The sequence below is a fragment of the Rutidosis leptorrhynchoides genome, chromosome 3, assembly GCF_046630445.1.
Source record: "Rutidosis leptorrhynchoides isolate AG116_Rl617_1_P2 chromosome 3, CSIRO_AGI_Rlap_v1, whole genome shotgun sequence".
Lineage (NCBI taxonomy): Eukaryota > Viridiplantae > Streptophyta > Magnoliopsida > Asterales > Asteraceae > Rutidosis > Rutidosis leptorrhynchoides.
This window is the reverse complement of record NC_092335.1, coordinates 620,695,063-620,719,044: the sequence shown is the minus strand read 5'-3', so window position 1 is coordinate 620,719,044 and position 23,982 is coordinate 620,695,063. Positions and strand designations below refer to the sequence as shown.

Below are 23,982 nucleotides of genomic sequence, written 5' to 3'. Positions count from 1 at the left end.
CTTCCATACTTAAAGGTTCCAGATTCTCCATAATTGAATTTGTTGAATCGGTATCACTAGATGATTCTGATTTAATAGTTCATTCCTCAACAATCTCTGTTTGAATGATTGGTGGCTCCGGAGGAAAGTTTAATGGTTCAGGATCTACGAACCGTTCCTGAATATTTTCCGGATTCTCAATTGTGAGGTCGGGTTCAAAAAATGGATTATCGGAAATTTGAACTGAAGTACTTGGTTGACTAGATGACGATTCTAAAGAAAAATCAACGGCGGTTATATTTGCTAAATGTCTTGATCTAGTTACAGGTGGTGAACGTACAAAAGGTGATGAACGTCTTGCTCGGTGCATTCACTGAATATCCTATTAGTTTTAAAAAGGAAAGAAAAATTATAATAAGTTATCCAATTAATAGACTTTTCTGATTTTGCCCACGTTTCGAATAACCAAAAGATGCAGCAGAGGGGCAGGATTCGTTTGGTCTCAATATAATTGAGGACTGTTTGGCTCCAATAACCCGGTCCACGTACAAATCCAACTATTACTACGAACCAGAAAATTTTGATGTCTATTAATTTAACCACTTAAAATAAATTTTCGTAATTTTAAGAAATTTAGATAAGAAGTAGAAAAAATTCTAAGTCCTAAAAACTAGAATGGCGAGAAATAAGAGAGAAAAAGAGTTCGTCGAAAAAGAAAAAATGGTTGAAAAATAAAAGGTGACGGAAAAATAAAAGAAACTTATAAAAACTTAAAAATACTTAACTAACCTAACCTTATTACTACAACTAACTTAAAATTATAATCGCAAATTGAAATTACTAATTGGAATGACAATTGGTACATAGTAAAGTCGTCTAAAAATATTAAAGCTTACAGGAAAAACTAAATTCCAAATGGAAATAACTTAAAAAGAAACTAAAACTTAAAATGGCGTCGCAAAATTCTAAAGCACCTAAATCTTAGTCTAAAGAAAAAGCACTTAAGGAATTCTACGGCAAAGCCTAAAAATCTAGGAGTAAAAATAACTATAGCAAAAACTAAGTTTAAAATTAAATATGAGCTAAAAATACAAAAGTTATGCTACAACGATTAAAAAGGGATAAAATATAAAAATATACAAAAAGTTGTAAAAAGTACAATTTTTATAAAAATATTATTTTTATATTATTTATTTAATAAAACTACTAATTTTATAATTTAATTAAACTTATTTAAACTAAAATATAAATTAAATAAAACTTAAATTAAAATAAAACTTAATTATAATATTAATTAGGGTTAATAATAATAATAATAATTAATAATCCGTAATAAATGCTGAATTAGGGCTTCTGTCCGTGTGTCAGGTACCCTCCGCGAGTCGCGGTATTTAATGCTTCAAACCCCGCGAGTCGCGGGGTTTCAAATTTCAGCTGACAGGTTTCAAATTCGACGCGTTTTTTCTTTTTTCTTTTTTTTTTTTTATTATTAGCGTTGCGCTTCCGGCTTTTAAGATAATCCCCGGCAGCGGCGCCAAAAATACTTGATGTTTTGCGAGGTGTATATAAAATAGTTATTAATTTTAGCAGGAAATACTATTAAATACGATACAATTTTACACAAGATATTTATTTATTTATAGAATGGATATACTTAAACCTTGCTACAACACTTATAGGCAGTGTACCTAATCGTACAGTAGTGTAGTTTTTAGTAAGTCCGGTTCGTTCCACAGGGAAATCTTTAAACAAAGCTCAACGCTATATTAGTTTACTTTTATTAAAAATACAAATATATATATAAGTAATATTATTATTATAAAGGGGGGTTTTTACCGTTTAATGACCGGTTTGTCGATTTTAAGACTTTAGTCGCAGTTAAAACCTAATGTAAAATATAAAATAAATACAAGACTTAAATTAAAGCGTAAAGTAAATAACGATAATGAAATTGCGAATAATAAAAGTGCGATAAAATAAACTTACGATAAATAAAAAGTACGATAATTAAAAGTGCGATTAAATAACAATAAATAAAAGTGCGATAATTAGAAGTGCAATTAAATATAAAATAAAGGAAATTAAATATGAAATAAAAGAATTATGCTTATTTAAACTTCCGTAATCATGATGTTTGACGTGTTGATTTTAGTTTTATGCCCATGGGTTAATTGTCCTTTGTCCTGGATTATTTAATATGTCCGTCTGGTTTTTGTCCATAACAGTCCATCAGTCATAAATATAAAGTGCGAGTGTCCTCATCAAATTATTCTTATACCCGAAGTTAAATATTCCAACTAATTGGGGATTCGAATTGTAACAAGGTTTTAATACTTTGTTTAATGAATACACCAGGTTATCGACTGCGTGTAAACCAAGGTTTTACTACTTTGTTAACAATTACACCAATTACCCTTGAATGTAATTTCACCCCTGTTTTAATTATTCTAGTGGCTATTAATCCATTCCCGTGTCCGGTTAAATGAACGATTATTCGTACATATAAATACCCCGCCCATCGTGTCCGATCGAGTGTATATGGTAATTTATAGGGACGCCCAATTGTAAATCTTTATATTAACATTAACAAACTATCATTTAGTTAAACAAATATAAAGCCCATTAATAGCCCATAGTCTAATTTCCACAAGTGTCGTTCTTTTGTCCAAACCTCAATTATGGTACAAAGCCCAATTACCCAATTTTAGTAATTAGCCCAACATCATGATTACTTCGTTTTAAATAAGCATAATAATAACTTAGCTACGAGACATTAATGTAAAAAGGTTGAACATAACTTACAATGATTAAAAATAGCGTAGCGTTACACGGACAGAATTTCGACTTACACCCTTACAATATTCGCTAACATACCCTTATTATTAGAATTATAATTAAAATTAAAATATAAATTATAAATATAAATATAAATTTTACGTATGAATGAGGAAGAAAAAGATGATGATTTTGATCAGAATTCGGTTGGCTTTATAGGCAGTTTTCAATTTTGGGGCTCCGCGACTCGCGGTGAATTTTGCCTTCAAACTCCGCAAGTCGCGGAGTTTGAAATTCCAGCTCATATCTTGGAGTCTTTCTCTGCCGACGGTTTTTATTTATAAATATAATATATATATAATTAATATAATTAATTATATATTATATTATATTTATATACCTAGTTAACTTGTAATTTTTAGTCCGTTGCGTCGAGCGTTAAGAGTTGACTCTGGTCCCGGTTCCGGATTTTCGAACGTCCTTGCGTACAATTTTATATTTTGTACTTTGCGTTTTGAATCTTGTACTCTTGTAATTTCGAGACGTTTCTTATCAATAATTGGAACCTTTTTGATTGTCTTTTGTACTTTTGAGCTTTTTGGTCGTTTGCGTCTTCAATTCGTCGAATCTGTCTTTTGTCTTCACCTTTTATTATTTAAACGAATATCACTTGTAAATAGAACAATTGCAACTAAAAGCTTGTCTTTCTTGAGGAATAATGCTATGAAATATATGTTCGTTTTTAGCATTATCAAACACATATAGCGCGAAGAGATGAATGGTTTTAGATAAGAATAGTTATGAAGATATCTTCAGAAATATCGAGGATATTTATAATGAAAGATACGGTGATATCTTAGAATTTCAAAATATCTAGAATCAAAGAATGATGCGGAAAGTTTGTCTGTAAAGGTTTAGAATGAGGAGTAAGGTGTTTGCTAACGATTTTAGCAGACACTGAATCATTTGGATCCTTTGAAGGTATATTTCGTCCTTGTGATTTGTCCACAGCCTCCTTCATGGTTTGCTCAATTAGTTTTCCAGTTTTAAACCTTCTCTTTTTCTCAGCTTTACCACCATACTATTCTTTATCATCAAACTTTTGACTGTTAAGGTCGTTTACAGTTTTTGCTGCTTCATCAGCATTGTTCCAATTTTAGAGAACTAGTTCATAGTTTGGAATGTTTTTCAGAAACTTCACATTCGAAGTATGTAAGTCTAGAAGATAGATGTTATCTATATATAACTGTTGTCGTAGAAAATGCTGCGAGATTCAAAATACTGATTGCTAATTCCCGGTAGTTGGTATTGCAATTACCGTTACAAGATGTGGATGAGTACATGATAGGGTTTTAATGAGTATAAGGATTTTTCTGAAGGTCAAGGATCAATGAAGTTGTTGGTAAATTTACTGCTAATGTGGTGGAACATAAAAGATTCCCCAGTAACAAAATGTATATATCAATGTTATAATAAGGCAAATCTGAAAAGTCGAAGTTGACTAGTTGGAAGTGTGATAAAACTGGATACTTTGAAAAGGATGGCAAGATTATTTTCGATATTAACAACGCTAAAGGTTCTTGCACAGTTTTGAAGTCAAAGTATAGCTTTGAAAGATGTAGAGATCTAAGAATGATGTTACTGGTTCAGAGTTATGACTTGGATTCTGATCCGTCAATATCAGAATATGTAATCAAATTTGTATGAGAATGATTGTATATCGTTGTGAGTATTGTTAATAATTTTTGAATCAAAGTTGAAGAATGTACAGTATAACATATTAATTGTGAACTTATATATTTCCCCCGGGTATTACCTACCCGTTAAAGATTTCACAAGTAATATTTTGTACAAAAGAATTTTTATTACCGTCTTTATGAAAATATATGTATGTATATTTTCTTCAGATGTAATACAGATTTAATGAGTTAATATCATATTAAACTCATTTGATTTTCGGCTTGAATTAGAAATGAATAATCTCTAAAACATTAGAGATTACATAATCTTCGCGGAGTATTTCACTAATGAAATCAATATTTCATTATTTATTCTTATTCCTTGGTGAAGGATGTTGATGCTCGGGGAATTTTTGTGAACCTTACAAGGTACAGATGATGTTTTCTGGAAAGTTTCGAGTATATCGAGAATGAAAATGTAAAATCAATTATGTAATTGAATAATACACTTGGTTTATTAGGAAATGGAATTCATTGAGTTGAAACAGAGATTGTAGTTAACGATGGTTAAGTTGTTAATGAAGGATGTACATCATAGCATATTAGTAATATGAATTAACCGAGTGGTATCTACCCCTTAAAATTCACGCGTAATAGCTTAGTACGAAAAGATATATTATGGTTTCAAAATTTATATATATATATATATATATATATATATATATATATATATATAATTCATAAATTCTTTGGAAATAATAAGTTAATACTTCATAACTCATTATTACAATATACCCATTGGTGATTGCGGTGTTGATATCGTTGGTGGTTATGGAGCTGATGGAGCTTGCGGTGATACAGGTGTTGCTAGTGGTACTTCTAGTGATGTTGTATAACAAGTCTAGCTTGTAAATCACGTACCATTCCTGTCAGGGTTTCTATTCATCTGATTTACGGTTAGAACTGGGATAAATAATCTCTAAAATTTTAGAGATTACATAATCGCCGTAGAATATTTCTCCGATGAAGTTATGAATCAATACTTCATCATTTATTGTTGTTGGTACTCCTTGGTACCTATGGTGAGTATGATGTTGATATCCGAGGTACAGATCATGATGTTGAGGCATGTGATGGGGATGTTGTTGGTGGTGGTGGTAATGATACTGTTGGTGTTGATGATGGTGGTACTGGTTATGCTGTTGGTGCTACTGCTGCTAGTGTTTATAATCCTTGCACTATATTCTCCAAAGCCACTACCCGAGCGCGAAGCTCGTTGACTTCTTCTATTATACTGGGATGACCGGTGGTTCAGACGATCGGATAAATAAGATTTAGAATATGGGATAGTATATAATCGTGACGAGATACTCTGGAAATGAGAGAGAAAATGGTGTTTCGAACAGGTTCGCCGGTAAGTGCTTCAGGTTCATTTCCAAGAGGTGAATGTGATGGATGGAAGGGATCGCCTTCTTCTTGTCTCCAATGATTAAGTAGGCTACGAACCCATCCCCAATTCATCCAGAATAAATGATGGCTAATTGATTGATCCATTCCGATCACACTGCTTTCGGAGCTCGAATGGAAATCCATATCGGAATAGCTGTCGGAATCTGAGGAATTCGAACTAGATACGGAATTCATCTTACACGGTTAGATAAAGGATTTTCGATATGTAATACAAGGGATCCGTAAATTACGGAGGAACTTTCGAAAGCTGTCAGGCAAAGTTTACAGTAATAGATATGCTAAGATATAAATTCTTCTGTACACTATGTATGCAATAAATGCAGAAAACGTGTCTAGACTTAAGAATGATAAGCATATAATTTTCGACAAGAAATGATAAGTAAAACTTGGTAAAAATAGATACGGTCATAGTCCAGACTCACTAATACATCCTAACAATTACCAGTTAAACACACTAATGCAAATTCTGGTTCCCTATGACCTCAAGCTCTGATGCCAACAGTGACGATCGCTCCAAATCCATATGGACAATACGTCATTCATTGATTTCATTGCGAGGTATTTGACCTCTATATGATACGTTTTGTAAACATTGCATTCTTTTGAAAAGGCACACCATAAATGAATATTTAAATCAAAGATTTTCGACATCTGATGATTTCTACATATAGACAATCACCATAAATAATAGTTTACAATAGTACTTCCGTTGACAATGCAGTCAAAATAAGATACATGGTGATAATTTGGTGAATGCAACGTTTCCTTGAAAAATATGCCATGTACGACTCCATGCACATAGCTTGTCTAACATATAAGCAAACAGCAGAAGACTTCTAGGAAACCTGAGAATAAACATGCTAACAAGTGTCAACACAAAGGTTGGTGAGTTCATAGTTTTAGTGTTTCGCATAATCTGTATATAAAAGTGGATCACAAGATTTCAGTTGTTTCATCCAGAAACGTTTATCAATAGTTTGTCAATAGATTCTACATAACAGAGCACCCTGGTAACTAAGCTTTAACGTTATAATGATAAATACCCCATTCGTTTTAATACACGCAAACCAACGTGTCCTAAACTCAAATAACACACGTCCGTTAAAAGGCTAGCGCTCTAGCTCGGACGGGGATGTCAAGCCCTATGGATCCATATACTGTTATTCGCGCCCACCAGTCCATATCCTATGTACTGGCAGCTACTAGTTACCAAAGCTAAGGGATTTTCGGTTTAAACTCAGTGTAGAATTTAGTATGTACTTGTATCCATTGCGTTTAAAATAAATTGCATGTATTCTCAGCCCAAAAATATATATTGCAAAAGTAATTAAAAAGGGAGCATATGAAACTCACGGTTCAATATTGAGACTCAATATTGTAGGCAAATTGCGTAGACGTAATGATGATAGACGACTGTATGGTTGGCCTTGGATTCAAGAACAATACCCCGAACAATACCCAATATTTCCTTAGTTTAAAACGGTTTGAAACCCGAATTAAAAATACCCGTACATAACTTATTGTAGTATATAACTTCTAATATTTTGAAATTGATAAAAACTGATTCGGATCTCTTTCTGTGTGTTCGCGGATGCATATATATATATATATATATATATATATATATATATATATATATATATATATATATATATATATATATATATATATATATATATATATATATATGCACATATGTAATATAATAATAATAAATATAATAATATAAATATAATAATAAAATATGCCTAATCTAAGAAAAAGTAAGCCGCCATCACTTTTTATGTCGACAAACTTTTTATGTCGACAAACATTACGCGTTTCACGTAGATGGGTACGCGATCCGCGTATGGTGTCTTCATGAAAGTTGTAGATTTTTGAGTTACGGACGTCTGGAAACCGGAATCACCCTTTTTTGAGTAAGTATGATTTAGTTATGATTTTTCTCGTGCAAGTGCGCAGGTTTAGTGATTTCCATCATTTTAACTTGCAATCTTGAGATGAAATGTTGTAGTCTTTTGGTGCTCATTAGAAATCTTTATTTTATTTTTATTTTTATTTCCATATCATTGAAAATCCATAAAAACACTTTAGAATCAAATTCTATTATATCGAAAAACGTGTTCGTACTAAATCGAATAAATATAATTTAGTTTTCCAGAATTAGTTATATTCAAAATCATTCTTTAAAAGGTTTAAATAATAGAAATTGTTATATCATAAAACATTTTCATTTAATAAAGTAAAATCATATAATATATAAGTCATAATGGTTTCCAGTTTTTTAGTTTATTCGTGAATCGTAGGGTTAAGTCCAATGGACAATTAAAAGTATGAAATCATTTTAAATCAACATATCCATTTGCTTATCTTGTCGACATCCATTTACATTTCATGTTCTTACTATTAATTTTATGAAAGTTAAATAATTAACTTATCAAGAGTCACGAGGAAGTTATTGTAAAGCATGCATTGAAAATTTAACAGAAATCTCCACTAACTTTTGTCTAGTTTCCGTTAATTGATGAATTTGTTCTTACTTGTAAATCACTTTACCATTTTTAGAATATTGTTAAAAAGAATAGATTTCTTAAATCACAGTGGACCTCACAACAGAGATCCGTAATCATATCACGATGTATCTGATAATTCAATCGTTTGATATTATCATTTAATTCTGTCGATAAATATATTAAACTGTAACACCCCGTTTTCCCCGTATATGATTTATAGGTGTATTGTGTATGTACGATAGGCGTATGAAGGGATCGGGACATGTTTGGGTGTTGAGGTCTGGTATGCAAGGAAAGGTGTCAGACCACGTTGAACGTCGCGACGCGACGAAGGAGGTTGCGGCGCAGCAATTAACTAGAATCCAGATCAGAAGTCCGATTAAAAATGATCCCAGACCTAGGCAAATGTCGCGGCGCGACACTTAAGGCCGCGGCGCGGCGATACGGGCAAACTGGTACCAGATTCTTGTAATTTTAAATAAGGTTCAAGGGCAATTTGGTCATTTCATGTTTGAGCCAGATTTGAGGTTTTAACCTCATCCACTCATTTCATTTTCCTAATTTCCTTTTTCCTTTTATTTTCATTTTTCTCTCAAAACTCAAACACCCAATTGAATTCAAAGGGATTTTTGGAAAGAAAGAAGCGGGATTTGATCTTTGGCGTAGTTGACAAGTTTATTCTCCTCGTTCTTAGCTACACGGTGATACTAGTAGTAAGATCTAACTCCGAATTTCGTTTTTGTGTTCATCATTCAAATTTGGGGCTTTTGATTGTATGATTCATAGATGGAACCCATTTAGTTGTTAATTGAAGATTAACACCAAGATTCGGGTTTATATGTGTTAAGGGCGGGTTTTGGGTTGGTTAATGATTTAACCATGTTTAAGACTTGAGAATGGTGTATAATCACTAGTATTAGTGATTATTGATGTTTTGGAGACTTCTAGGGTTCTTGTGGTTGACTAATTTTGACTAGAGTCAAAATTAGGGTTTATTGATGGTTATGACCCGAATGTCGATTCGTTGAGGTTTATAAACTTAAAATGGATTAAGTTGAGGTATGAAACCGAGTTAAATATGTTTTGGTGTCAAAACTCGCTAATGGCGCGATGTTGACTCCGTTGGGTTAAAATTAGGTTTTAAGTGTCATTATGGGCAAGATAGGTGTTTAACACCTATGATTGGGTTTAATTGGCGTATTAGGACCATTCTCACTTGTGTAAGTGATTATTGGTGAGTTTGGGCGCGGTTTGTGCTTGGAAGTGCATTTGGGTCGAAATTGCACTAGTTGTCAATTTGGGTTGATTTGTATATCTACCCTAATTGTGTTACTTGTTATGTGATAAATGGAATAGGTACATTCTATCGACGATTGCGGATTATTTGGTGGCATTCTTCAATGCGACAAGGTGAGTGTTAATATCCTATGTGCATATGTATGTGTAGGATGGGTGCGGGTCGGGTGAAGTGGTTCTCGGTTATAGAGCTCACTTCACATATAGGTGGATTTGATGGACTTGGGTACACGTCCAATTGGCACGGTTGTGCGTTTTGGTTGACCACCTTTGGCGAGGTGCACACTTCGTGTGTACATTATCACATGGGCTTGTGAGTGGAATAATTATATACGTATGTATATGAGTTATTTATTTGTGGGGTAAGGGTTTAAAGTTCGTTGTTGACGATACCGTACCCTAGAGTATATTGTGGTGTTGATGAGGGCTTAAAGTTCGATGTTGACGATACCTCATGTATGGAATTTAAGTTCGATGTTGACGATGCCATACGACTATTGTAGTGACGTTGATGAGGGTTTAAAGTTCGTTGATGATGATACCTCATATGTGGGTTTTAAGTTCGATGTTGACGATACCACATTAATTCATTCGATGAGGGTTTTAAGTTCGATGTTGACGATACCTCATACGTGGGTTTTAAGTTCGTTGTTGACGATACCACGTTAATTGGGACGAATGGGATTTAAGTTCGATGTTGACGATACCATTCGTAGAGCTAGCCTTGAGATCTTGAATACTTTTGGATGTTGTGAACATTCGATGTTTGTCGTATTATTGTGATATATATATATATATATATATATATATATATATATATATATATATATATATATATATATATATATATATATATATATATTGTCTTATTGTTGTGATGTAGCTAACCCTCTGGGTGTAGCTTAATGGCGTTGTTCACATCGTCGTTGGTGAACTTACCTTATTGTTGACATTGTTAGCTTGTTGTTTAGTGAACGTACGGTATGCTTAGACTAGCTTGCCTTTATACTTGGATGCTCCGGTATGCGGTATTTGGTTATTTGTGTGGCGTGTCCATTTTATGCATATATATGTATGTAGTATATCCTCACTCACTAAGCGTTAGCTTACCCTCTCGTTGTTTACTTTTTTTATAGATTTGCTTGGATGAGGTGGCTCGGGTAAGCGTGGGAACTAGTGACTCGCGTAGTTGCTTTAGAAGGCTTGCTTTTGGATTTGATTAGGATTGGGTAGCGTATCCCCAATCGCCATGCTCGGTTTATTTTGTGTTAAAAATCATGTGGTTGAAAACTTGTATTTTATACGTAAGTCGTAAAACGGCCGATGTGGGCCCGGTCTCGTAAAACTCATTTTATTATTGGAACGTGTTAGTTTTAACTAATATAAAATGTTGTGAAAAGCATTTGGTCTAAAAGTGTCGAGAAGCAAAAGATCTTTTTCGCAAAAAAGGAAAAGTTGGACAGGCCGTTTTGGCGCGCCGCGCAGGTCAGTGGCGCGCCACGCCACTGTGCTGTACAACAATATTTTTTTTTAATTTGCATATTTCAATTGCATATGGGTTGGGTTGTTACATAAACATATATTGAAACAATTATGTTCATGTAAAGTATTATACCTCTAATACTTTGCTAACGTTTTCAATTAATGTAACTATATATTATATATACATATCTACATACACATAAATGTTCGTGAATCGTCGAGCACAGTAAGAAAATAATTGGTTACATGAATATAGTTCCAAAGTTTTTGAGATTCAACATTACAGACTTTGCTTATCATGTCAAAATTATACAAAGATTAAGTTTAAATTTGGTCAGAAATTTTCGGGTCATCACAGCATGGAGTGCCGGTTTCCATTGTTTCGGACCGTGACACCCGATTTACCTCACGATATTGGAGAAAGTTTCAAGAAGAGATGGGCACCAAGTTGCATGTAAGTACCGCATTTCACCCACAAACGGATGGTCAAAGTGAGCGAACTATCCAAACTCTTGAGGATATGTTAAGGGCGTGCGTCATTGATTTTGGTGGTAGTTGGGATACTCACCTACCTTTAGTTGAATTTTCGTATAATAATAGTTATCATTCTACCATCGGAATGGTGCCTTATAAGATGTTGTACGGGAGGAGGTGTAGAACCCCAATATGTTGGGGTGAAGTGGGTCAAAGGGAATTAGGAAGCACGGAAGTAGTACAACAAACAACCAAAATGATAGATCAAATTCGTGAAAGAATGAAAGCGGCACAAGATCAACAAAAATCATATGTGGATAAAAGAAGGAAGCCGATAGAATTTCAAGTGGGTGATAAGGTAATGCTTAAAGTTTCCCCGTGGAAGGGTATAATTCATTTTAGAAAAACAGGAAAATTGAGCCCAAGATTTGTGGGACCATTTGAGATAGTTGCGAGAGTCGGGAAGGTAGTTTATCGTTTGGCCTTGCCCGATGAATTGAGTAACATACATGACACGTTTCACGTGTCATAATTGAGAAAGTGTTTGGCGGATGAATCAACATATGTTCCTTTAAATGAGATTGAGGTTGACGATAAGTTAAGTTATGCGGAAAGGCCAATAAAGATTTTGGATCAAAAGGTTAAGCAATTAAAAAATAAATCGGTGACATTATTGAAAGTGTTATGGCAATTTAGAAAGGGTTCCGAATGCACATGGGAACCCGAGGAATGGCTTATGAAGTATTATCCATCTTTTCACCAAGAGTGGTTCGCGAGGACGCGAACAATCCAACGGGGGGAGAGTTGTAACATCCCAATTATTTAAGGTAATATTTTATGTAATTTAAATTTTGTTGTATATGTTGATGGTATGATTTTGTATAAGTAAGTGGATAATATTCAATGTTTGTTAGTTAAGTTGAAAAGGACTAGAGATGCAAAGTTAGATTTAAGGACCTCCCATAATAGAGTTTTGGTGGGGAGGGTAGAAAGTGCAAATAAAGCAAAGTTAATTTGATAAAAGATGTAAAAATGCAGAATTTCTATTATTGTTGCAAATTAAAATACAGAGTGTTAGTGTGTGCTTGTGTGTGTCGATCCAAACAAGAGGAAGAAGGAGAATCTCCAATTGGAAGAAATTAGTGCATGCAAGTAGAAATTAGAGTAATTTAGTGTGCTCTAATCATTATAGCAAGTTGCAAATCTTCAATTTCTTCTCCATTGTGCACAATTAGGGTCCTTAAATCCCTAAAGACAAGGTATGAACTTTTATATCTAAGTATCACTAGAATTGGGTGTTTTAGATGAATCTAAAGCTTAAGAGTTGTTGTATGATGTGTGTATGCATATTTGTTTGGTTAAAAATGAATTTTTAATTGATAATGGAAGTAAGTTCATGTATGAACTTGCAATTTGAGTGTATGTTGTGAATGTGATGAAATGGATGTTATTTATAGCTTTGAATCAAGTCATGCACACAAGGAGTTTGATGAAATGCCTCAATGAAAATGTTTATGAGACTTAGTCAAATTGTAAAGGAGAAAGTTTATATCTAAATTGTTGTTATTGTTGTAAGTAATGATATTTGGATAAATGATGATTTTAGGGTTGCTAGTAGTAGAAATGGGTTTATGCACATTTGATGTTTGATGAAATGTTTGAAAGAATTTCAAGTCATGATTGTAAGAGATGAACTAGAGAAATTGTGAAAAGATAAGTTAAACATGTTATGTATATAAGTGTTCATGTGAATGTTGGAGTAAAAAGGGGATTAAGTCAATGTGTAAGTGTATAAAAGTTTTGAAAGCTTTTGAAAGTTGTGATTTCGTTGAGTTATGTTATTGATGAAATTAGCTCATGTATAGGTGCTAATCAAGGCATAGGAGCTTCAAGTGATCAAGGAACCTCATTTAATCAAGGTGAGTTTATAGGGGGTAAATTGGGCGGGTCAAGAGTGGCTTAGTGTTCCCGAATTGCATTCGTGCAAGAGGGCAACGACTAAGTGCACTAGATGGATAGCTTAGATAGAATTATTAGGTTCGCCTAATAATTGTATCTATGGTTGATGATTAGCTTAGGTAAGGTCATTAAGCTTGCTTAGCGATCTTGTCTATGGTATGACTTAGCTTAGACACTTTGGGTGTCCATGTATGTATGTATGTATGAATGTAATGTGATTAAGGTAGCTTAGGCATATGTGTATGCCTATGGTCATGTTTAGCTTAGACATAATTACTAGGATTGGCCTTAGCAAGTTATGTCTATGGTAAGTAATGGGTCTGATCCGAAAGTAAGTAAGCAACTGTTTGGGTTGGGAAGGCTAAGTGAAGAAATGATTACGCTCAATGATATGTGCTACTTTATTTGCCTATAACTCACTAAGCATAAAAGCTTACCCCTATGTTGTTTTATGTTTTTATAGGAACGAAAGGACATCGAGAAGGTAAGGAGCCTATGTAAGGATAACGGAGCTTTGGTCATATAGTAAGTGGTAATGCAAGTCCCTATTTCGAATCTAGCTTTAATGATACCGCTTATCAACGCCAAGTCTTTTGTATTTGAAAATTATGTTTCTTTTAAGTTTTGGGACCAAATGGCATATCTAAGATGTGTAAATCCGTTGCTCTTGATTAAAAGATTTCCGTAATGTTTGACGATGTAAGAAACTGTTTTAATTAAGTTTGATTATGTATTATGTTGTTTAAATGTGTTGGGAAATTATGAAATGATGAAAATGTGATTTTTGTATCAAGTTGCAGAACATTACCAGCAACCGTGTAAGGTCGCGCTGCGACCCTATATGTCGCGCCGCGACATATCAAATATTTTGATTCCAGGAGGGCTGTCAACACAGTCTGAAATCTTTTGATTTACCGCGCCGCGACCAAGAATTGTCGCGCCGCGGCATATCACTTGGTCTGAGCAGTTACAAAAAAAAAAAAAAAAATATGTCGTTTCGGGGCGTTAAAGAAGACGTGAATGTTGTTCATGTTGATGAAAGTGACAGTGAAGACATATCACTTTATTCTGATGAAGAGAAGCAATATAGCAACATTCATGACTTTGACATGAATAAAGGGACTGATTCGGCTTCTGTTCATGTTGTACAAGAGATCACTTTTAATGAGCCTAAAGATACACAGAAATATGGAAGTTCCGAGTATAAGGAGATACATAAAACACATAAGAGCAATTCATCAGGCTCCTTCGATCCAAAATTAATAAGGAGACCGTAGGAAAGAAAGGTACAGAATTAAATGGTTCTCTACTTTGCGCTTTAGAGAATATGATGAACATGGGTCAAAAGCTTGGTGTGGATGCTTCTGATTTCCAAGAAGCATTCCATAACTTGATTGATCGGATTGGAGATAATCGTGTGAATAGCTGAAGATGTTATCATTAAATGTCAGAGGGTGCAAGAAGAGGAGGAAACAACTTTGGGTGAGAGAGCTATGTAATAAGAATAATGTAATGTTTTTTGGGTTACAGGAAACCAAGATGGCTCGGTTAGAACCATTCTGTTTAAAGATGATGTGGGGTAATTATAACTATGATGTTGTTGTTTCTTTGTCGAGAGGTCGTTCACGTGGAATCGTTTCGATGTGGGACCCTTCTACTTTTATAAAGGAACAAATTTGGTGCGGGGATCATTATGTCATCATCAAAGGGTAGATGATCTAGAGCAGATGATACTTTCTTTGTTGTGAATATTTATGGTCCACAAGAGATGGGGGAGAAAATTCGTCTTTGGAATTTCTTAGCAGATTTCAAAGAGAGAAACGATGGGTTATACATTTTCTTCGGTGACTTTATTGAAGTTAGAGAAGATGCAGACATATTTGGTACTATTTTTAACCCCATCGGAGCGAATCCCTTTAATAATTTTATTAATAATGCCGGTTTGATTGATATTCCAATGGGAGGTCGAAGATTTACATGGATGAATAAATCGGGAACGAAAATGAGTCTGCTTGACAGGTTCATGACATCTCATGGTGTGGCTGGTATTTTTTCGGATGCAAGTTTAGATGCTTTCAATCGAGGTTGGTCGGATCATGTTCCCTTGTTTTTTCATGTAGAGAGTAAAGACTTTGGCCCGATCCCATTTAAAGTATTTGCTTCCTGGATGCAAAGAGATGGTTTCAAAAAATTTGTGGAGAAGTCATGGACGGATGATGATATGCATGTTTATTTTTTTGAAAAGATGAAAAGGTTGAAGAAAAAAATAAAACGTGGGCAGTGAACAACAGAAATGAGGAAAGGAAGCGTGTGGTTGTGTTAAGGGATAGAATAAAGGAGAATGAAATTAAAATGGAAAACTCTTGTGCCTCTCTTGAGGAGTTAGACGAGAGGACAAAGAGTTTGGTGGAAATTAAAGATATAACTCGCTTGGAAGAGATGGATCTTCAACAAAAAGCTAAGATCAATTAGGATATCGAAGGTGATGAGAACTCTAAATTTTTCCATGGTGTTTTAAATTAAAAAAAAGGCAACACAGATAACTAACCGACATTCACATTGATGGTGTATGGAACAAAAATCTTATTGATATCAAAAAAGCCTTTTTCGAGTTTTACTCTACAAAGTTTGATGACGATACTGATAGAAGAACAATACCAAACATCACCCCTATTCTCAGATTACAATCGACTGATCATGAGTGGTTAGAAAGAGATTTCACAGAGGAAGAAATAAAGATGGCCGTTTGGGAGTGCGGTAGCCACAAAGCTCCGGGACCGGACGGTTTCTCATTCTTTTTTCTTAAATCGTTTTGGGATTTAATGAAGCTTGATGTCGTGAATCCAGTGAATCAGGCTTTCGGTTCAGGTGTTTGAATAAGGGTGAATTGTCCGTGTTCATTGCACTAATACCGAAGGTGTTAAAACCGATTGGAATCAATGATTTCCGCCCCATTTCGCTAATTGGTATGTTGTACAAAATAATTGCCAAATTGCTTGCACAAAGATAGATTTGTGTCATGGATAAAATCAGTAGTGATGTTCAATCTGCGTTTATATCGGGGCGGCAGATTCTTGACGGACCTCTAATATTAAGTGAGGTGATCGATTGGTATAAAAGAAAAAAAACGTCAATTGATGATTTTTAAAGTTGTTTTTGAAAAGGCGTACGATACGGTTAATTGGCAATTTCTAGATTACATGATGACGAGGATTGGTTTTGGGGAGAAATGGGGATCATGGATTAAGATGTGTTTCTGCTCGGCTAGATCCTCGGTTATTATTAACAGTAGCCCGACTGATGAGTTCACCATTATAAAGGGACTCCGTCAGGGTGACCCGTTAAGTCCATTTCTGTTTCTAATTGTAATGGAGGGACTACACATTTTGATTAAAGAAAGTGTTGATGCAGGTTTAATACAAGGAGCTATGGTTGGTAACTCCCATATTAATGTGTCTCACCTCTTTTATGCAGACGACGCAGTGTTTGTTTCAGAATGGAACTCTTTGAATTTTTCAAATGTGGTTCGTATTTTGAATTCTTTTTATCGTGCATCTCGATTGAAAATAAGTATTGAGAAGTCGAATGTTTATGGTATTGGAGTTAATCAAACGTAATTGGATATTATGGCAAACCAAACAGGTTGCTTAGCGGGTTCCATTCCGCTTAAGTATCTCAGGTTGCCTTTAGGTGCAAACATGAATTCTTTGTGCAATTGGAACGAATTGGTGGAGAAATTTAAGAAAAAACTATCATATTGGAAAGCGAATACGTTATCATTCGGAGGTAGGCTCATGTTGATTAAATCTGTTTTGGGTGGATTAGGAATTTATTTCCTTTCGATTTTTAAATGTCCCTCTGATATTTTGAAATGTTTGGAAAAAAGTAGAATGAACTTCTTTTGGGGTGGTGATTATGAGAATTCTAAGATGGCATGGGTTAGATGGGATCAAATTCTAGCAACTCATGATAAAGGAGGATTGAACGTTGGAAGTTTGAAAGCTTTCAACTTGGCGTTACTGTTGAAATGGAAATGGTGCCTTATGAGTAATCCTAATATGTTGTGGGCTAGAATTATTAAAGCAATACATGGAAATGAAGGTACTATTTTATCTTTGTCATCTTGTAATCAAGTGTATAGGGAAAAATAGTTGGCACTTGGAATACCTTACATGAAGATAATATAATTACACATGAGGTATTTAAGAAAAAGGTTGGTAATGGCATGAACACAAGATTATAGAAAGATGTGTGGCTAGGAGATTCATCTCTTAAATTAAGGTACAATCGAAAATTTAAACTTGATGCAAATGGTGAGTGTGTGTTAGCTGACAGGTTAATTAACGGACTATGGCAATGGGAATGGAATCGTCCATTGCGATCAGCTACACATCAAGCTGATTTTGAGGATTTGATGGCTATGTTATCACAAGTCGTGTTGATTGACCGTGAGGATTCATGGGTCTGCTCGATTAACAAAGATGTGTTTTACTCAGTTTGTGCAGGTAGGAAACTCATTGATTGATGCTTACTCCCGTCAGCTCAAGTGAAGACTAAATGGTTATCGATTCTACCGCGCAAAGTGAACATCTTTTTATGGCGCGTGGCCTTAGATAAACTCCCTAATCGCTTGAATTTGTCGAAGAAAGGCTTAGAGATTCAACAAATTAATTGTCCTTCATGTCCTTTCATTATCAAGTCTTTAGATCATACTCTGTTTGGGTGTCCAGTTTCTAAACAGGTGTGGTCAAGGGTTCAACAATGGACGAATGTGGGAATTCCTGCGGTAGATTCTTGGTCACTTTGGATTGCTTGGTTGGATACTTGATTAACTTCAACAACAAAAAAAGAACATGCATACGTCATTGGAGCAGCTTTCATGTGGATTATGTGGCGTTACAGAAACGAAATGGTTTTCGGTCCTAAAAAATTGAAGAAATGTGAATTGTTTGACTCTATGTAATTTTTCATTTTTTTGGATTAGATATAGAAGCCAATGTAATTTATCTAGGACTGATTGGTACCGTAACCCGTTGTAATCGTTTGTTTTGTGCGCCTCTTCTAGTGTCTTATTAGTAGGAGGTTGTTAATAAAATTGTCGTTCGAAAAAAAAATAACTATAACTATGTAACATATATACCGTGTAATCAAGGTTGCAAAATTCGCTATTCATGGATTAATGGGTCGGAACTTTGAAAGTAGCAATCGGTAATTCGGAGATTAATCGGAAATTAATCGGATTTTACATTTTATATATTTAAATAATTATTTCTAAATTATATGTGTAAATATAGAAGGAAATCATATAATGAAACATAAACTTTAACATAACTGTCTAAAATAATTCATTTTCTTAAAAAATTCTTAAATTCTAGGTTTAATTCATGATAAAATGTTGATTAATTTGACTTTAACCGACTTTAGTTAACAAATCCGATTACGACTCCTTAATCGACGTTGACCAATCAATTAAACTGGTTTTGAAAAAACGGAACGGATAGTTCATAAAATGGATTAATCGGGAAGTAATCGAGTTTTACAAAAATGCGTGTAATAGAATAAATCTTAAATTTAAAATAAAATTGTCAAAAAATGATCTACTGGTATAAAAAAAAGTTGTCATTAAAAAAAATAGAATAAACCTTAAATTTAGGCCATGTTTGTTAACCACGAATTTTATCAGCATCAATACAGTATTTTGTAGGCGAAATTGTGTTTGCTGCATGAAAGGGTACACTTGGTAGGTGGGTGCTTGAAAAGAGGTGTGAATGAGCCATCACCCACCGGCTAAGATCAAAAATGATAGCAGCTGTGAATATCCTTACCCCCACAACACTCAAAAATTATTTATATTTATTTATTTATTTATTTATAGTATAGTATGTATATGTAATGCCAAACTAGGAGCAAACCACCATTAATGCTTCTTATCACAACCTAAATTCACCACCCCTACAAGCCAATGACTCAATTTTAGTTAACCACACAATTAAAACTTCCCTAACCACCACCATAACTACCTTCTCTGTAGGCATCCAATTGTTGATTAAATTATTTTATTTCTAAAAAAAAGAAGTACATATTCTTGAACCTAGTTTTGGGTTTGTGTGATTTCATCATGTTAAAGCCAAAGATTCATTAAAAGTACAAACTTTTTATTTAAATTTTTACCTTGTTATGATGAAACTTGGTTTTAGTGCAAAAAAGTGTTCCCCCTCTTTTTTTCTTTAATTAATGGGATAAATGAAGTTTTTTCTCTTTCTTTTTACCTTTTTGAAACCCAGATCTGCTTTTTTATTTCTTTATTAGTTTAGTTAGTGTAGTAAAGTATCTTGTTGAAGTGATAAAAAGACCTCCTTTCAAGAATTATAATTTCAATGGGTATTTGTTTGAGTGCTAGAATCAAAGCTGAAAGCCCCTGTAGCACAGGTATGTATGCTATTCAATATCTTTGTTAATGATGATTAATTAACAATTTTTTTGGTTAATGGGTTTTGATTAAACCCAAGTTAAACATAATTATAATTGCATTTTCTTTCTTCTGGGAACCTGATATGTGTTCTACTATTGAAGATTCAAGCTGCATGTTGATTTTAACATGAATTAAATCAGTCATGTATTCCACTATACCATTAAATTATTGGTCATAAAGAAACAAACAGAACAGAACAGAACAGTTTATACAAATGTTTTTATTTTAGCTGCAAATCAACACAAGTGAGAGTCTTTTGTATTTTGGTAATCTTATTTTTATTTTATTTAAAAATTAAGTTGGCTTCAGTTAAAATAAAATAAAAGGCCCAATTTTTCTTAAAGAATGTTTGGTATTCACTGCCTCACTGGGAATCTTGGGTTTTTAGTTATAATATTCTGGTTCAAGGTTGAAGCTTTAGGTTGTCTTTTGTTAGAATCAAATAAATATGTTATACCCATTAAAAATACAACAAGAAAAAGGCAAACTTTGATAATATTATTTCTATTTTAGCATTTTTATAATTTTATTTCTATGAATCTTGGTTTTTGTCCGAATTTCAAGATTCAAACTTTAAGTTAAGTTTAGGTGGAACTCAATCAATTGGAAATTTAGATATTAGATTAGATATACCCATTAAAGTATTAGTAAGAAAGACACAAACTTTATGGTTGAATTATTATAATGTGGAAATTAATATTGATTATATATCAGATTGTGTTGAAATTGTAGGGGTTAGTTCAAGAAATGTAAGTACAGATGGAAATGATAATGGCAATTCAAGTGGCAGTAAGGTTTCATCAGTCCCTCCAACTCCCCGGAGCGAAGGTGAAATCTTGCAATCATCAAATTTGAAAAGCTTTACGTATTCCGATCTCAAAACGGCCACCAGAAGTTTTAGACCCGATAGCGTGTTGGGTGAAGGTGGTTTTGGGTCAGTTTTTAAAGGGTGGATGGATGAGCAATCGTTCACTGCAGCTAAACCTGGAACTGGAGTTGTTATTGCTGTCAAAAGACTTAATCAAGAAAGCTTTCAAGGTCATAGGGAGTGGCTGGTGAGCAACTAATTACTTAATTTGTGTTATAAAGATTCATTCTTTAAAGATCTTATTAATCACTTTATGTTAAAGAAATTTTGTTGGTTTTTATAGGCAGAAGTAAACTATTTAGGACAATTTTCACACCCGAATCTTGTGAAGTTGATTGGTTATTGTTTGGAAGATGAACACCGGCTACTAGTTTACGAATTCATGCCACGTGGCAGCTTGGAAAATCACTTGTTTAGGAGTGAGTGTATGCTTTTTCTTTAAAAAAAATAAAAATAAAATACTATTTTCGAATTATAAGGTTTAATATATTTCTTGTGTCTATAGGAGGGTCTTATTTTCAACCACTTTCGTGGAGTCTTCGATTAAAAGTTGCACTTGGAGCTGCAAAAGGACTTGCTTTTCTTCATAGTGCGGAAACTAAAGTGATCTATCGCGATTTCAAGACGTCTAACGTTTTGCTTGACTCGGTATGTAGTGTCATTTTGAAATTACATAACTAAGTTATCTTCATGTCTCGTTTGTTATCATTAGTCTCGTTAATGACTGATTCTTTGTTTCAAACAGGACTATAATGCAAAACTTTCTGATTTCGGGTTAGCCAAGGATGGGCCCACAGGTGATAAAAGCCATGTTTCGACTAGGGTCATGGGGACCTATGGCTATGCAGCCCCTGAATATTTATCGACAGGTTCGCTAACATCTTTATAACTGCTTCTGTTGAATTTCCCCCTTGTTTTATTTTTTTCTTTTTATTTATTTTTTATTATTTTTTAATTAATTTTTTTTTTTTTTTTTTTTTTTTTTTTTTTTTTTTTTTGCGATTTTAAACGCTACAATGGATGTATGTATGGTCAACGTAGGTCATTTGACATCAAAAAGTGATGTGTATAGCTTTGGTGTGGTCCTTCTTGAAATGTTATCGGGCCGAAGAGCAGTAGACAAAAACCGACCTTCGGGGGAGCACAGTTTAGTAGAATGGGCCAAACCCTACCTTCCTCACAAACGGAAAATTTTCCGTGTTCTTGACAACCGTCTCGAAGGCCAGTACACCTTAGACGGGGCCCACACAACCGCGAACCTAGCCCTACGGTGTGTTTCAATGGATCCTAGGTTCAGGCCCACCATGGACGAAGTGGTCAAAGAACTTGAACTACTTCAAGATCCAAAGGGGATAACCCGATTACGAAGACATTCGGCCAACGAGGCTCAAGGGAGGAGACTGGTGGCTCGAGATGGCGGTGTTGCTAGCGGTGGTGGTAGTCGTTCGACTGCCTATCCGAGGCCTTCGGCTTCGGCTATTTATAGTAAGTGAGTTCATGATGTGTAGGGATGAACAATAATGTTGGTATATTGTCTAAATTGGAATTGGTTTTGGCCAAAATATTGTATAGTTGTTTGGGTTGACCTTATTTGAGAAGTAAGCAATTACTTGATCTAATTTGGGGGTTGAGTTTGTATGTAATCAGAAGTTGATTCACCTTGTAGGATACAAGTTAAGTTCATATAATAATTTTGTTCTCTACAATATGGTTTCAAAATGAAGATAAATTTTGAAGAGCAATGATTTTTGCACTTGATAGTTTATACATTAATTTAAAATGGAAAAAAAACAAAAATTCATTATTCGAAAATTATAAGAGAGGTAACTAAGGATACACAAAATCTTTTTTGAACGTCATTGTCATGAAAGTTGTATTATGATATCTATAAATATTTTTTTTTGAGGGTTTGGTTGAAGATTTAGCAAATTTTCTTCTTTTTGTTGACTTAACTTCTTTTTTCATTGGATCACGGAAAAAGTGAGTCAATAAATATGATAAGAAATGTATACAAGTTAACTCGAATTTGTATGATCTATTACTATTATTTTTATGTTTTCCAAAATAATATGGTCAATCAAGTTAATATTTTATTCTTTAATTAGGTTCCACGAGGGCCCTATCTCTTTATTTCATTTGTGGATAAATCTCGTAGTACAATTATACAATATTCGTAATAACGATAATTAAAAGCTTTAGTATTGCGAAAAGGGAAAAATAAACAATATTCATAATAATCAGTATATTTGATTCTACCATTTTTATAGTGTCGCACACTGTTTTTTTTAACCTACTTATTAGTCGGAGTTCCATTCGAAAGTTATCCATAGAACATTGAGAGTGAGAACTTTCTCTACTCTTGGAGTGTTTCACTCTGGGTGAAAAATGACGTCTCTTTATTTTAGGATCAGGGGAAGAATTGTCTATATCGTACCTCTTCCATTACCCCAGTTATGTTGAATTGAGTTTGTTGTTGTTGTTATTACTAAAGGCTAAATTAAACTTACTATTTAAGTTTATAAGTTTAATTGAATATATGGTACAATGGTGTATATATATATATATATATATATATATATATATATATATATATATATATATATATATATATATATATATATATATATATATATATATATATATATATATATATATATAGGCAGGATCAACGGATAAGGAACCAATCGGGGAGAAGCGGGGGGAAGCAAATTTTTTTTTTTTTCGTTTTTTGAAAAAACTTTGTTCACGAACATTATAGATTGGATGAAAATATGAACATTTAGAAAAAAACATTCCGTGATGAATGTTATTATTTTGGCGGGAAGATCGACAAAAATAACATTCAAGATAATATTGTTCGTGAAGAATGTTAACGTTTTTTTTCTTCATGTTTTGTGAAGTAAAATTTAGCCTGATTTAGAGTTTAGGGTTTAGGGTTTGGTGTTTTGGGTTTATTCCATAAACTTAACACACCAAACCCTAAACCCGTAATTCTAAACCGTTTGTGTTAAAAAC

The 23,982-nt window shown here is 33.8% G+C and overlaps 3 protein-coding genes across 3 annotated transcripts; all 3 read left to right on the top strand.

Moving 5' to 3' along the window:
• Positions 1-15,395: 15,395 nt before the first annotated feature.
• On the top strand, positions 15,396-15,911 carry LOC139902288 (uncharacterized). Its single transcript, XM_071884927.1, has one exon. The coding sequence runs from the start codon at positions 15,396-15,398 to the stop codon at positions 15,909-15,911; it is 516 nt and encodes a 171-aa protein (XP_071741028.1).
• A 735-nt stretch (positions 15,912-16,646) lies between these two features.
• Positions 16,647-17,244, top strand: LOC139902287 (uncharacterized mitochondrial protein AtMg01250-like). Its single transcript, XM_071884926.1, has 2 exons — positions 16,647-16,727; positions 16,792-17,244. The coding sequence occupies exons 1-2, from the start codon at positions 16,647-16,649 to the stop codon at positions 17,242-17,244; spliced, it is 534 nt and encodes a 177-aa protein (XP_071741027.1).
• A 2,276-nt stretch (positions 17,245-19,520) lies between these two features.
• Positions 19,521-22,673, top strand: LOC139902957 (probable serine/threonine-protein kinase PBL10). Its single transcript, XM_071885680.1, has 6 exons — positions 19,521-20,056; positions 20,832-21,154; positions 21,251-21,386; positions 21,473-21,615; positions 21,713-21,836; positions 22,009-22,673. The coding sequence occupies exons 1-6, from the start codon at positions 20,005-20,007 to the stop codon at positions 22,458-22,460; spliced, it is 1,230 nt and encodes a 409-aa protein (XP_071741781.1). The 5' UTR covers positions 19,521-20,004; the 3' UTR covers positions 22,461-22,673.
• Positions 22,674-23,982: the final 1,309 nt, after the last annotated feature.

Coding starts and splice junctions, on each gene's coding strand:
- LOC139902288 (XM_071884927.1), top strand. CDS start 15,396: ATGGGGGAGAAAATTCGTCTTTGGAATTTCTTAGCAGATTTCAAAGAG.
- LOC139902287 (XM_071884926.1), top strand. CDS start 16,647: ATGGATAAAATCAGTAGTGATGTTCAATCTGCGTTTATATCGGGGCGG. Junction 16,728..16,791: donor GACCTCTAATATTAAGTGAG/GTGATCGATTGG, acceptor GTTTTTGAAAAG/GCGTACGATACGGTTAATTG.
- LOC139902957 (XM_071885680.1), top strand. CDS start 20,005: ATGGGTATTTGTTTGAGTGCTAGAATCAAAGCTGAAAGCCCCTGTAGC. Junction 21,387..21,472: donor GGAAAATCACTTGTTTAGGA/GTGAGTGTATGC, acceptor TTGTGTCTATAG/GAGGGTCTTATTTTCAACCA. Junction 21,616..21,712: donor CTAACGTTTTGCTTGACTCG/GTATGTAGTGTC, acceptor TGTTTCAAACAG/GACTATAATGCAAAACTTTC.